Source organism: Acipenser ruthenus, chromosome 47 (assembly GCF_902713425.1).
Source record: "Acipenser ruthenus chromosome 47, fAciRut3.2 maternal haplotype, whole genome shotgun sequence".
Lineage (NCBI taxonomy): Eukaryota > Metazoa > Chordata > Actinopteri > Acipenseriformes > Acipenseridae > Acipenser > Acipenser ruthenus.
Window position 1 is genome coordinate 8,804,502 of NC_081235.1, and position 14,924 is coordinate 8,819,425.

Consider the following 14,924-nt stretch of genomic DNA (forward strand, 5'->3'; position numbering starts at 1 on the left):
ACAACACGGTGTGGCGATGTTGCGCAGTCAATGCAAACGCTTTCTATGCTGAAATCCTGTCGTGATCAGTGCATGTAAGATACTTTATATTCTTAGTGCGGTTAATGTGTTTTTTTTTTTTTAAAGTAGACAAAGTGTTAAGATTAATGAAAATCGTCTTGCTTTATAATCCTAACATTTTTTTAACCTATTTGTATGATATGATTTTAAATGTTTTTTTTTCCTTAATGCGTTTATCCGTCTGTCCTGAGATATTTTAATTAACCAATTAATTTAATTAGCTTAACTAACACACCCGCCTCCTGAATGCCGCATCATAATACGATTCAGCGTCAAAGTAAATGGATCTCTTTCCTATAGGCAGCGCAGTGCAGTCAGCTTCCACTGGGTGGCAGCACCGTCTAAGAAATAAACCCTCTTCATCCGTCTCAGTCCTAGACAGTGCTCTGGTACAGTCGGTAACTGGAGCTCACTCTGGAAGGCACAGTCTTATTTAACACAATTTGGTTTTATTACCTGTTTTCTTACCTAGCAATATTATCACTGAATCAGCGTGTACCAAACCCATAGACGTCCAACACACAAGAAAAAGAGGACCTGGAAGTAATGTTTCTAACAATGATAAGAAGGAGGAAAGCAAATGGATTTGAAATCCTTGGAAAGTTCTTACACTGACAAAGACTCTTGGAAACGAGAAAATGATATACGAAACTGAGAAGCAGACAAGCTGGGAAGGCACAAGAGGCCTCGTCTGTAAAGACTGCCTGTCGTCACACGCTCCTGCATTACAAATACATACACATATAACTGCGTACACAACAAGTGCAAAGCAAAGTGAGGACTGGCCCTTCCTGCGTAACAGAGTGATGTTCCTGGAGACGCAGCAGTTTCTCGCTGGCGATTTGTAGCGTGGGGAATGCTGTTCACACCCCCTGCAAATATCCAGCTCGTCTGGGGTTGGCCCTGGCTAGCCTGGTACACATGGCCGTGCTCTCATGGGCACTGAGGACGGGCAAGGGGTCCTGTAACCTCACAGTTAAAAAGAGGACCCTCCGAAAATTCAACAGACAAGCGTTGCTCAGGGCTGCAGTTCCACCTTGGTCCCTGGGGGTGTCTGCCAGGGAGGCACTGGAGGAGGGCAGCTTACCTGCGCTGGAGCACCCCATCTGGAGAGAGGAGGAGCTGCTGGAGGAGGGGAGGGAGGAAGCCTGGACGGGCCTGCTCCTGCCTCCTCTTCCCTGGCAAGTCCAGCCCCGGTGCCCCATCGGGAGACTCTGTGGAGACGGAGTGCAGGCGGTGCACGGAATGGGCTGCCTGGTGAGCCCTCCTGCTCTGCCGGTGAGCCTCGGCCTCTCCTGGGACGGTGGGGAGGTGGGAGTCGGAGCAGCACTGCTGCTGTCCAGTCAGGCAGGGCAGCTGGAGCAGGGCCTGGTCCTGCATGGTGGGGAGGGTGTTTCTGCGGCTCAGGACCAGGGAGGAAGGCAGCTTCTCGAAGGAGGAGGGTTTCCGGGGCACCCTTCCCACCAGCCCCTTCGGAGCCCGGGGGGTGTCAGCCGAGTCCATGCTGTGGATCCTGCTGAGAGAAGCCCTCCGCGGCGAGGGCATGCCGGGGAGCCAGGGGGCCGGGCCCTGCTGCTGCTGCTCCAGACCCCCCTGCCTCAAGCTCTCCTCGGAGGAGCTGCGGAGCTCCCGCAGGTTGTGGATGGCCAGCCAGGGCTCCGATCTGAGGCGCAGGAGGTGGGGGTGTGGTGACCTGGTTTTGGGCTTCTCCAGTGGCGGAGAGGACTTGGGCGAAGTCCCCTTGAAATTGAAGACGTTCCCCCCACCACCCTCCCCTTCCGTCTCGGAACCGGGGGACCCCGTCTTGAGCTCGATGTCGGAGGGGGACATGCAGGACACGGGGGAGGCACTCCTCTCCGGGACGGGCGAGGGGGGCACGTTCAGGTACTGCCGGGTGACGGGCCGTCCCGAGGGGCTCAGGTCCTTGGAGATGATGAGGACGTCGCGGCCGCTGTCCCTGCAGGCGTCCAGCAGCCTCCGCAGGGTGTCCTTATCCCGGGCGTTGAGGGCGTGGACGAGGGCGGAGGCCCCGCCGTAATCCTCCAGCCCGGGGTCGGCCCCGGCGCCCAGCAGCAGCGCAGCCACCTCGGGGCCGGCCTTCTCCAGGCAGCCATGCATCAGAGCGGTGCGCCCCGCCTTGTCCTGGACCTGCGGGTCGGCTCCCTGCTCCAGCAGGTACTTGACCAGCTTCTCCCTGCTGCTCCCGCCGGGCTGCTCCCCCTGCCTGGCTCTGCAGGCCACCATCAGCGCCGTCTCCCCTTTCTCGTTGCGCTCGTTCACCTGGGCTCCCCCTTCCACCAGCAGCCTGACCAGGCGCAGCTTGCCCTGCCAGGCGGCTTTGATCAGGGGGCTCTGGTCCGCGAGGAGCCCCCGCGGCTCTCCCATCCTCCGGAGCACTGCGGTCTGCTCTTTCCAGGCTCTGCCCCGAATCTGCTTCTGAAGGTCTTGTCTGCTGGTCTAATTTCACAGGTTGAGAAGCTTGGTCTCTCTCTCTCTCTCTGTGCTGCCTCACTGTAGCTGGTTGCCGGTTCTTCAGCCTGAAAGAGACAAGAGATTATTAACGTTTTATGCAGCGTGCAGAAAAGAAACACACAGCAGACATGATCCCAAGACCCTGGTGGGTTCATGTGTTGCATGCATTTCTGCAGTACTGTAGATACATGATTCACGCTGGCAATTCTTTACCTAAAAGCAAATCACTTGCTTTATATATAATATAGATACATATATATTTACGTAATAGGCTGTGTACCTTTTTAACACTGGTTTGCATTAGGATATACAGAAAGGCTCCCGACACAGTGGAGAGGTGCAGTACATCTCGATGGGCCCGGCTGCTGTGCTGCTGGAGCCCACGCACCTTTCCCGTGTCTCGCAGCGAGTGTGGAGGTGATTCAGAGGGAGGGGTTGACCTTTCGCTTGTGACAAGCAGCACTTTGAAGCCAGTCTCTCTAAGCGCTATCCAGCTGGGTTGAAAAGGAGAGCGCTGAGAGAGGTCAGGGAGGGCGGTGAAGGGGAGCAGCGCAGGGCATTCTGTCCATAACTAAAAAACAGTCAAGGGCAGGGGGGTCTGAATGTGGTAGTCCACTCCTGGTCTTTCTTCCAGCCCTGTTCTAAACCTCCAGCCAGACCCTGCAGGAGTTCATGATGTCATTGCACCTGTTAAATCCGGAGTGGAGTGAGCCTCCAGGATCGGGATTGGACACCCCTGGTCAAGGCAGTAATATTACAAGAAACAGATACAAGGTTTTGAGGGGAAGCCTTCAGAAATACTTCTGCTCAGCATGCCTGTCTGAGACCTGCATGCATTTCCTTTAATATTACCACGTCTACTCTTCTTGTATTTCTCTGTATTGTTATTATTTTATTCGATATAGTAAGTGCTGTGTAATGTACTTACACAGCATCGAATGAGCAGTTACTGCAGCTTTAACTGAAGCGTTGCCCAGATGTCTTTTATTTCAATGCTGTACGCACTCTAATGCGTCAGCTTCGTCTGTGTCTGCAGAGCAGCGCTTTTGACAGGTTTTTAAAGTCCTGGTACGTATTATTTTAAACACAGGACTGTAGAGCTGTGAGTGTAAGCGGGCTGCTGGCAGGGACGTGGTAAACTAGGGCAGCTGTAATAGGAGAAGGAAGTCACTGAATGAGTCTGAAACCCAACACTTCAGAAACCACACCCACAAACACACACACACACATATATATACACCCCCCCCCCCACACACACACATACACATATATATATATACACACCCACAAACACACACACACACACATACACACATATATATATATATATATACACACACACACCACATGCAGACTTCAGTGTAAGCTGTGCTTGGTTCAGTTCACTGCAGTGGTGCTCATGAGTTCTGGGGCTCACCTCGTCTTTGTTCCCCCTGATCCCTTAATTACTGAACTCATCCCCCCTCCTTCCAGGTCCCTAATCAGCTCCTTATTTAGAAAACCTGCAGGACTGCGGAGCTCTGGATCCGGATTCGTGCACACCTGCTATCCTAATGCGCAGAACACATTTTCTCAACAGGCATTCCCCCATGCAATGATAAGAGTATCGCACGCCTCTCAACGGGACTCTGTCTTACCTGTCCGGGATCCCTCCCGCTCCGCAGTGTCCCTGATTCCCAGTTCCATTCCCGGAGTGCTTTCCCTAACCCTCGGGCTCCAGGTAACCAGTGCTTCTGATCAGACTGCCAGGGGTGTCCGATTCCCCTGCTCAACACTGGAGCAGCCAGCTTGATATAGAGGTGCCGAGACTCCCCCCTATTCTCTCACAGTGCTGAAGAGAGAGAGAGCGACACACAATCCCAGCGTTCAAACCAAACTGAAGCGCAACAAGCATCCGCGCTGGTGACGAGCTGGTCTTTATTCCCAGTCTCCCTCCCCGTTGAGAGCGAGAGAGAGACAGCGAGAGAGAGAGAGGATCAATGGCAATAGATTAGCACAGGTCGCTGCTGTGAGGTCTGTACGGCTGCCTATCTGTCTGTCAGCGTGATGTCAGCGCCACCGCCAGGGCAGCCACCAGGGGGCGGGAGCTTTGGTCGTGTTGTTCTGTTAGTCCCAGCAGAGAAAGAAGCTGGGCACAGAGCAGTAGAATTGTACACTGCGCTGCAAAAGCATGGGCTTGAGTAGAGTGCAGGTATGCCTGCCGTGTATGGGCAGGGTCCTGGTACAGTCTCAGGGCTCGAGTTTGCTTGAAGACACCTGTAACTGGGCACCGTCTCAGATACAGAGGGCTCGGATTGTTAAAGACAGGGAGACCGACTTGCAACGTGAGACACAAGGGCTAACGTTTAGAAGAATACTTATTGCACCCCCCAGATCTCCCCTGTGAGTAATATCCACTGCCAAGCACTGCAAAGGGAATGAACAGAGGCGTGCGCTCGTCTTTTCGTAGAGGAACGCAGGCTGCAGCCATCACAAAGCTACTCAGTGTCTCCTCTATCTGTGTCTGTGTGTAATGAGAGTGTCCTGGAACCTTGTCCTTCACGTGGGATAGAGGTCAGTTAGACCTGCATTGACCGCTGACTACAGGGGGGGCAGTCTTTATTCAGAGTCTTTAATCAAGCACACTTCAAGGCAACGTGGGGCAGCTGAGCAATCGCAGAGAATACTGGCATTTAACTGGGAGGAAAAAAAAAAATCTCTCAATCTCTTCGGAAACGGGGCGATCACCGCACGTGCCTCGTTTAACCGTTTTTAATCAATTATGTATGACCTCGGGGCAGCGGATTCCTGTCGTCATGGCAACACCGAAGAGAGTCGCGTGTGGAACGGACGTGCAGAGAATGAACAGGAAGGAGAGCAATTCCACAAATCCAAATGGCTGAACAGACCCAGAGGGTAAAGAAACTTTACAACTTAAAAGCAAGTTTGTATTAAAAATAAAATAAGATAAAATAAAATAATAGCTTGTTCTATGAACACAAATGTGTTACTATAGGCTAGTTAATGCTTTAATACAAACCAAAACTAGGATAGGTTCAACTCTGCGTGGTAACCTGGTCGAATGACCAGGCCTGGAAAGGGCAGGAAGTAGCTACTCCACCCGTTCCCTTGTATATCACATCCAACATGACGATTACAGCTGAGCGATGAAGGCCTGGAGCTAAATCTGACTTTTAACAGCGTGCTTAAAAAAAAAAACCAAACAAACAAACAAACAAACAAACAAATAAATAAATAAATAAATAAATAAATAAATAACCAGACAGTGATGCAGCTTCGAAACGAATGTGTTTATTTGGAATGTGAGAGAATGTTAGGCTGTGAAAGGTCACTGTGATGTCATACTGTGACACAATGATGGAATGCAGGAAGCCGCTTCTGCAGTCTCCCTTGGCAAGTTCACCAAAAAACGATGAAGCAATGACAACCACAAGAGAAACTAAGCAACTTGATGTTAAAAGTGCTTACAAATCAACCAGTGATCATACTGAAGTCATCAAGAACAGGAATTCATACAAAATAACTACATCAGGACTGACAGCTGCTTTCTGCACAGTGGATATAAATGAGTCTATCACAAAACTGCACAGCTGAAGCTGAGCGCTGATCTACGGTTATGCATGTCAAGACATCATCATAATAATAATAATAACAATAATAACAACAACAACAACACCACTACTAATAATAAGAAGACGACGACAACAGTCAAATCTTAAAAAAGGTTAGAAAACATTACAGGCTGGTTTCACAGACTTAGTTTAGTGCTAATTACTGCCGAATGTTATTCTAGGTAAGGCAGTCCAAAACTACAGCTAACGGAGGTCTGAAACCAGCCGTCAGGATTTCAATCTAGTTCAGAGGTTGTGAAGCCCTGTTCAGCTGCTGGACAGGGAGCAGGTGTGTTACTTTATTCTAAGTTTAACCCCCCCCAAAAAAAATAATTAAAAAAAAAACGTCCTGTTTCGCTGTCAGGAGGCGTCTGTTTCTGAAGTGCAACGCCAGTTTGTTCAGGGAAAGTCAAGTCTCTTACATATTGCAGTCAAGTTTTCTGCCAAAGCACCACACAGCAGGAGGGTCAGTGTCCCGGACCTGTATCTTGTTTTGGACCCCCCCACCGCCCCGCCCCGCCCCGCGCGGTCCTAATGCCCGTGGAGCTTGACCAGGCCGTTCTGGACGTGCCCGTTGCTGAGGGCTGACAGCTTCTTGGAAACGGCGTCAGTGACGCCAGGCTTGCTGCACTGAGAGCTCCTCTGCATCTTGTGCTCCAGCAGCATGTGGTTCTGAGGGGGCAGACCCAGGCAGGCCCTGCAGAGAAAGAGAGAGAGAGAGAGAGAGAGAGAGAAACTCAATGAAGAATCCTGACAGCTGACTCCTCTGTAAGAAACACAGGGCCACACTTTCAAAGCATCTCCTCTATTCTTTAGGCTCGTTGAGGTTGACCGGGCTAATCTGCCATTCAAAAAATCAGTCAAGAAATATCTGCTTGGGTTTGTGATGATTGCTGCTCTGTGGACAGCTCGATCCAAACAATACACTCTACTGCACTTCATACAAGACCCTGCCCCTGCCCCTAATGCAGTACTGATAGGACACCCTGCCCCTGCCCCTAATGCAGTACTGATAGGACACCCTGCCCCTGACCCTAATGCAGTACTGATATGAGACCCTGACCCTAATGCAGTACTGATAGGACACCCTGCCCCTGACCCCAATGCAGTACTGATAGGACACCCTGCCCCTGACCCCAATGCAGTACTGATAGGACACCCTGCCCCTGACCCCAATGCAGTACTGATAGGACACCCTGCCCCTGACCCCAATGCAGTACTGATAGGACACCCTGCCCCTGACCCCAATGCAGTACTGATAGGACACCCTGCCCCTGACCCCAATGCAGTACTGATAGGACACCCTGCCCCTCACCGCATGGTGTTCTCAATGCAGGCGCGCTGCTTGAACAGGGCGTTGACGACGGGCGTGCCCTCCGGGACCAGCGGTGCCTTGCACAGGTAGCTCAGGATGGAGAGAACGCTGTGGAAGCCCTGGAACTCTGGCTGGGACTCCGTGCAGAACGAGATGCGCTGACACAGCTCTGTCAGGATCACCAGGTCCAGGATGAGGGGGCTGGCTAGCAGGGAGTCCTGCAGGGAGGGAGGGAGAGGGGGGGGGGAGAGAGAGAGAGAGATGCTTTGTTTATGGAAATGCCATTTGCATAAGTTCAGGACGTGTGCGTTTGTACAGATGAGCAGGAAATATGAAAAAGTAGTTTTAAAACACATAATCTAATTAGTTAACTGAACTAACTCGCAGTGCAATTGTAACTGCAGTTTCAGCAAAGGGTTCTGCTGCAGGTGTAATGGAGCCCAGACGTGCTGTGGCTCACCTCGCAGGTGTTGTGCATGGCGATGGTGTTGGTCCCTCCCATCATGATCTCTGAGATGTACTCGTCCATGGCTCGCTTGCTGTCTCCCACGTAGGGCACGTACTTGATCACCACCTGGTGGCCAACAAGAGGCACTGCAGCGTTAGAACAGGAAGCTGGACGACGGCTCCGTCACATTACAGAAACGTTTCCCCCCCCCCCCCCCCTCCCCCTCCCCCGCACTCACGCAGTGGTCTGGCTTCTCGTCCGGACGGTACAGCACAGGGTTTGACTTCACCATGTCGTCCACCACGTTGCTCTTGGAGATCTCCTTGGAGCGGAACTGCTGCGGGGCGGACAGGTTCATGCCATCGTTGTTGCCCAGGTGGTTGTAGCTCACGATGGAGGTGGGCTGGTGGAGGGAACACACACACACACAGGACAACGTTTAGAATGAAACAAACACACCCCTCTGCTCCCAGTCCCAGCACAGCACAACCTGGGGGCTCCGTTCAGCACACAAACAAGATCTAGCACAGCTCGGACCCAGAGACCCGGAGAGACACTCCACTGCTTTAAATGTTGTGCAGTTCAAGTTGATTCAGGCAGGAGGGAACACACACACACACACACACGCAAAAGCAGTACGTCTCTTAGTTTACAGTTTTATCTGAAAGCCTCAAGCACGGCTACGCTGCAGAACGCTCCTCTCTCGTTCCCGAGCTTGCAGCCTCTCTCTCTCACCTTGAGCCCCGCGCCCACGAGGAAGTCCACCAGCACGGACTTGATCTTGGTCTGGCCGGATTTGAAGTCGTCTCCCCCGATGAAGACTCTGCGCTGCACGGCCAGCTCCACCGCCCCCGGGACAAAGGTGTTCTGCGGGGAGCCGTTGATGTAGGCGCAGCCCTCCAGGATACTGGCCACCGCAAACAGGGTGGAGGGGGAGACCTCCGCTCCGATCTGAGAGGCAGGGGGAGAACACAGCATGAGCGGCTCACAGAATCAGGTAGTCCTCCCAGGCCAGAAACACGTGGGGGGCTTGTGTACAGATGGATGGACACTTCACTGCTTTGAGGTCCCAGCAGTTCTTGCTAAAGACCCAGCTAGACAGAACTGAAGCACCCTCTCCCCTCTCTCTCTCCCAGTCCCTTTCCCTCCCTACCATCTTTAATGAACTAGTGTTTCTGTATCTGGGGACACATGGAAGACGAAATGCACGATGACCTCGTATAAACGCAAGAAAAAAATGGCAGTGAATAATATATTTAATTATGGTGTCCAAAAGCATTAAGCCATGTATACTAACTGCAAACAATCTGGCGAGGAGTCACCGTGAGGACAGGCAAGTTGAAAAAAGCTGGCTGAAATTTGCCCGAGGGTTCCATGTGTTTAGTCTCCATTGACATGTCAGTGTGGGGAGGAGGCTGTACTCCACCCTGGTTCAAAGAGTTCAACACCCAGCACATTAACAACACACTCGCTGCACACATTGTCTCCGACAGCAGGGAGACCAACTGCATTCATACAAAAATAAAACAAATTACAAAGTTAATTAGTAAATGCAATTAAAAGGATGGGCTGCAGCTTTCCTTCTGTCCCAGGGCGTCTGCTGTCAAACCAGTGAACTCCCTAGCCCCGGGACAAACCGGCTCTCCTGTTCCACGACATTCCGTGGTTACCGTGGTAACAGCCTCAGACGAGACCGCTTTGATATTTTGAGTGCGAGTCAGGTGATGTGATGTCATCACTCGAGACGGGCTGCCATTAACCCCGTGTGTGCCAGGAGTCGTGCAGCGGTCACTCTGAGATAAGCCGAGAGGTGGCGCAGGGATGGAAATAAAGACTCCTACTGCACTGCAGTGTCGCCCACTCCAGGACGCAGGACAGACGGGGCTCCCGAGCGGAGCACGCCTTACACACGGGGTCTCTCTGAACCCCCTCTCACCTCGATGGCCTTGAGCAGGTTGTGTGCCGTGTCATGGACGCCCGCGATGACGTCACAGAAGCGCTCCGTGTTCGCGGTCCACAGCACCACCACCTTGTCCACGCCGCTCTTCTGCTTGAAATCACGGATATCCCGCCGCACCTGCTCCAGCTGGGAACAAACGCTTAGTTATTTACCAGTCAAGAGAGGAACAGAAGGTTTGTCAACACATTTAGCGGAGTGGTGCGGTTCCCAGTCTAGATGGAAGGATATGTGTGTACAGATGGGAGGATATGTGCCAGGGACAGAAATAAAGACTCATATTACATTGCAGTTACACCCACTCCACAGTTTAGCCACAGTGTGTATAGGGAACAAGCTCAGGTGTCATCCTAAACACTGCGAAACCAGGAACGGATCAAACCGCTATGCAACGGGAACTTTACTTGCATCCCTGAATGGGCGAAGGGTAAACGAACTCAGAAATTGACTGGAAGGGACCCGTTTGGGGATATTTAGGGCACAGTTGTATATAGATGCACACCTGCTCTTGCTGGGTCCCCTGGATGACGTTGTCGGCCCGCTCTTCCTGGTTGGCTGCGATGAACTTGGGGAAGTAGATGGAGGGTCTGGGTTTCAGCTTTTCCATGTGAGGGCGGAGCTGCTCCTGCAGGGACCAGTCCAGCACCTGAGCGCGCTCCATAGCAGCGGCCAGATCCATGGAGGAGATATCCCAGCCTGGGGAGGGGAGAGGCAGCTGTCAGCACTGCAAACTGACCCCTAGCCTGGAGACACAGCCAGCTAACACGGGCTCTACAGGACATGAAGGGTAGCAGGAGGGAATGGCCCCACAGCCTGAGAAATAAGCATGTTAAACACGGACAGCATCACTGAACGCGTTACTGGATAATGCGACGCGCACACTGGAGTTACAAACACAACAGCACAATAACACCTTACTGACAGAGCATGAGCACAGCGAAGGGGGCAGGAGGCTGTACAAGCAGACCCCTGGACCTACCATCAAAGACGATGTCGTTGGGGTGCACCATGGGCAGCAGCCTCCCGAACGGCACGTAGACGTCGCCCTGCGGGCCCGTGCCCAGGCACACCGTGGAGGACTGCAGCAGTGAGCCCAGGTAGTTTGCATTCTGCCCGGAGAGACGAGAGAGGACAGCGTGGGGTTAATACCCGAGACAGCTCTTTCTAGCATGGCTCAGCCTGTTTTCCTAAGCTACAGTAAGCTATGCATTGAGCAGCATGCTATATGCCAGTGTCGTAAGGTATTAGATTCTGTGCGTCACCCATCCCTCCCAATCCCAGTTAATCCTGCCCAGTTTACCTGCACCCCGGTCTTGGTTCTCCATGTCATTCCCAGCTTGTTGGCCAGCACGGCGGCAGTGACCGTGGTCCCGTTGTTGCCTCCCCAGCCCACCAGCATGACCCCCAGCTTGGGCACCTTCCTCTCCGTGCGGAACGTGAAGTGGGTGGTGGAGGGCTTGACCTGAACGCAGAACAAGGAGGTGAGCTGCAGGGGGCGCCACTCAAATCAAATCAAAGCAGATACCGCGTCTCATCAAGGGCTACCATGTGTGCATTTCACTCCTGTTAAATACCCTGTTCTGTGCAGTGTGCTCGCAATCACTCTCTCTGTGGCAAAAGCAGGGATTGGAAATAAGACTCCCACTGCACAGCACCCACTCCTGATTTTAATACAAGCCTGATCAGCCACAGCAGTGCACAGGTAACAAGCTCAGGTGTGTCATTAAACTCACAGCAAGACCAGGAACGGATCAGACTGCTATGCGATGGGAGTCTTACTGTCGCAAGCCAAACGGACAAACGTTTTAGCCAGCGCCTTCTTTGGCACGCTGCTGTAAAGTCTGTGTGCTGGGTTTCTACTGGTTTGACCTGTTTCGCAGTCTCTGCCTGCATTGTTATCTGCATTGCTTTGGGGAAAGCATCAAGGAAGGGCGTGGAATACATCAAAGAACGGCAGAGCCGTGCGCTACGATCGCAGGACTTCACTCACCTGGGCAGCAGAGTGACATTCAAGGGAGGGAAGTTTACTTAGTCAAATCTCCCTGGTGCTATAACTACTGTACAGCTGGCCAGAGCCTGCTGCTGAACTGCCTCCCTGGAGGCACCCCCTGCCACCCCCCGGGCTGGCACGTTAACTGCATTACCTTGTAAGTGCCATTCTCCAGCGAGACCTCCGAGCTGTGGTACGGGTACTGAGACTCGATGTACTTCTCACTGTACTTCACGTTGGGTCCTTCAATCTTAATCGGTGTTTCCATTGTGAGGATCTGCAAAACAACAACAATAATAATAAATGGGGGGGGGGGAGCAGGCATATAGAGAAGTAATGCATACCGTGTTATCCCTTTAAGGACCGATAAAAAAAACAAAACACGCACTTCGTTTTGATGACTTACTGGGCCACCGTACTTTGCCGTACCGGCTTGACACACATATCCGTGCAGAGGGCAGGGACTCTGCGTTAAGGAAGATCCACTAGAAACGGTCCGGAGGGGATCAGATGATTCCAGGGCATTTCCCAAGCACGCCCACCTCTCCGACAGCAACCCACCCTGACCCCGACCCGACCCCAGCCCTAAAACCTAACCGTTACCCTTAAGAATCCTGGGACGCCCTGAAGACTGGGTATCCCCGCGTGCTGCCGCTCACTTCCTGGTAGAGGTGGTTCCCTGTGACGTCACTGAGGGGCATTTCGCGTCTATGAAGGGCGGAAGCAGTTTAGCGCAGCCCGCAGATAGAAAAGCAGAAACGAATCAGAGGGGCTTGATCAGAGCGAATTAAACAAAAAAAAAGAGGGGAAACACCGTAAATGTGATTTATGCGACTTACCATTATATCAGAACATTTACTCTGTCTCGCGTTTTAATATATGCAACACTTATAAATATAAGCAGATGCTACTGCTGATGTGAATGGATACCTGTTATCTTATTTATAAAGATTTGTTTTGAGAGAATAAATCAAAAGTATTGTCCATTCTTGCTTATAAAGTCATTGCAATCGGGTGAACCAATGTCTTGTAATTTGCCCAAACATCAACTTTTCAATAAAACTTCCAGGAAGTATTGTAATGTCCCTCGGGTCATAGAATAACCCTTTTTATACATTATATTAAAAACACAATTTCCAAGACGCTGCTGTAAAACATAGATTTTTAATGAATTTTTATAGGAGAGTCAACTACAGACAAAAGCAGCGGCTGGTCGTGAAAGGGTTACAGCAGCACCACTGTGTGCCGCCGCATCGTTCACCTCTAAAAACAAGAAAAACATGCGCCGTGCTTTACAGGAGCTGCATCGAGCCTTAATACTAGAAAGCAGCTCCTTGTTTTCACAAACATGTCCACAGATTTAACTTTAATCTTGATATGAAAAAAAAAAAAAAAAAAAAAAAAAAAAATTAAAACACCGTCACTGTTTTAAAGCTTCAACGCGATGGTAAAGTTCTGTAATTATACATAATAAGACATGAAGACGAGCAGGCATCATTTCTGTGAATGAATGAATGAATGAGAGCGAGGGGCTGTGTCGCAGTTCTCAATACCAGCAAACTGCTGCGCCACGCCAGCATTAACACAGCGCATTACATCTCAGCGTAGTTTAGGAAAACAAGTACACTACGCGTGCAAAGAGAACTCACACGCAGGGGAGCATTCATCTGGCAAGCAATAATAATAATAATAATAATAATAATAATAATAATAATAGTTTTAATTTATTTATATATATATATATATATATATATATATATATATATATATATATATATATATATATATATATATATACACACACACACATATGCATGCATGCAACTGGGAACTCACCTTTTAAAACTGACGCTCAGAAAGTTAAAAATGAGTTTTCAGTTAGTTCTGAAGTGCTGTGCCCGGATGCTGCAGGTTTAAATTGATCGCCTCTCCGCTGTGCAAACCGTGATCTGAAACGCACAACAGATAGCTGATCGGTTATTATCCAGTAAGCGTGAAGGGGCGGGGTTATGCCACCCATGCCCAACCGCAAGGGGGCGGAGTTAAAAACATTCCATTCGAAGCAGAAGGTTCTAGTTAAAAACATTTCATTCGAAGCAGAAGGTTCTAGTAAGTTCTATTAATGTTATGCAACAAGTTGTATTAATATGAACGTGCACATTAAAAAATATAGCTATTTTATATTTCTTTAAAGGGAGCCCGTTTTTTCCCTCACCCCCTAAGAGAAAGGGTGCTCCCTCCAGTTCAGGGCAGGCTTGAGGCATGGAGACTGAACTGCTCCCTCCCTACCTCCCTCACCCCCCTAAGAGAAAGGGTGCTCCCTCCAGTGCAGGGCAGGCTAGAGGCATGGAGACTGCACTGCTCCCTCCCTCCCTCCCTCACCCCTCTAAGAGAAAGGGTGCTCCCTCCAGTGCAGGGCAGGCTAGAGGCATGGAGACTGCACTGCTCCCTCCCTACCTCCCTCACCCCTCTAAGAGAAAGGGTGCTCCCTCCAGTGCAGGGCAGGCTAGAGGCATGGAGACTGCACTGCTCCCTCACTTTTTTATTTTTTTAATTTGATATATTTTATTTCAGTTGTAGTGTTTTGCAGGGTAATGTGGAGGTTGTGTCATGCCCTTACCTTCTTTACCAGCACTGGTCTGTTCAGTTCAGAACTGGGGTTTTACATACGTGCTGGGCTCCAGTAAAGGGACCAGTAAACCTGGGTCCAAGTTAAAAAAAAAAATCACATGGTAAATACTAGGAGTGTAACAAAAGGAAAATAACACAGAGCTGAATTGTTCTACAAAGTATTAGAGACACAGAGGAGTGAATGTTTATCTGATAATATTGTGTGTCCTCCACAAACCTGTTTTCAGATAACGAGGGCACATTTTGTGGCTGCAGTCTTTAGACAGGTGTGAGGATCCGCTCCACTATTCCCAATCGGAACGAATCTCTTCCCTAGTCAGGCCCTAAACATTCCACAGCTTGTCAGATAATCTGAGCTGGCTCCTGAGTGACAGTGCCGCCCAGCATGCCTTTGATTACTGACCCAAGCTTGGCCCCAATCTGGGGTCTCATGCTTCAGC

The 14,924-nt window shown here is 50.7% G+C and overlaps 2 protein-coding genes across 5 annotated transcripts; both read right to left on the reverse strand.

Moving 5' to 3' along the window:
* Positions 1-300: 300 nt before the first annotated feature.
* On the reverse strand, positions 301-2,591 carry LOC117401206 (ankyrin repeat domain-containing protein 34B). Its single transcript, XM_034001726.3, has one exon. It carries the CDS (start codon positions 2,443-2,445, stop codon positions 1,144-1,146), a length of 1,302 nt encoding a protein of 433 aa, XP_033857617.3. The 5' UTR covers positions 2,446-2,591; the 3' UTR covers positions 301-1,143.
* A 3,212-nt stretch (positions 2,592-5,803) lies between these two features.
* Positions 5,804-13,823, reverse strand: LOC117401487 (inositol-3-phosphate synthase 1-A-like). Of its 4 annotated transcripts, none has more exons than XM_059014144.1 (11): positions 13,690-13,823; positions 12,008-12,130; positions 11,164-11,325; positions 10,843-10,972; positions 10,366-10,559; positions 9,843-9,992; positions 8,642-8,857; positions 8,145-8,309; positions 7,919-8,032; positions 7,459-7,676; positions 5,804-6,840 (listed from the first exon to the last, which is right to left on the reverse strand). In XM_059014144.1, the coding sequence occupies exons 2-11, from the start codon at positions 12,119-12,121 to the stop codon at positions 6,675-6,677; spliced, it is 1,629 nt and encodes a 542-aa protein (XP_058870127.1). In that variant the 5' UTR covers positions 12,122-12,130; positions 13,690-13,823; the 3' UTR covers positions 5,804-6,674. The 4 variants fall into 4 exon arrangements, with proteins under 4 accessions (XP_058870127.1, XP_058870129.1, XP_058870130.1 ...); XM_059014146.1 differs by lacking the exon at positions 13,690-13,823 and adding an exon at positions 12,457-12,568; XM_059014147.1 differs by lacking the exon at positions 13,690-13,823 and adding an exon at positions 12,260-12,393.
* Positions 13,824-14,924: the final 1,101 nt, after the last annotated feature.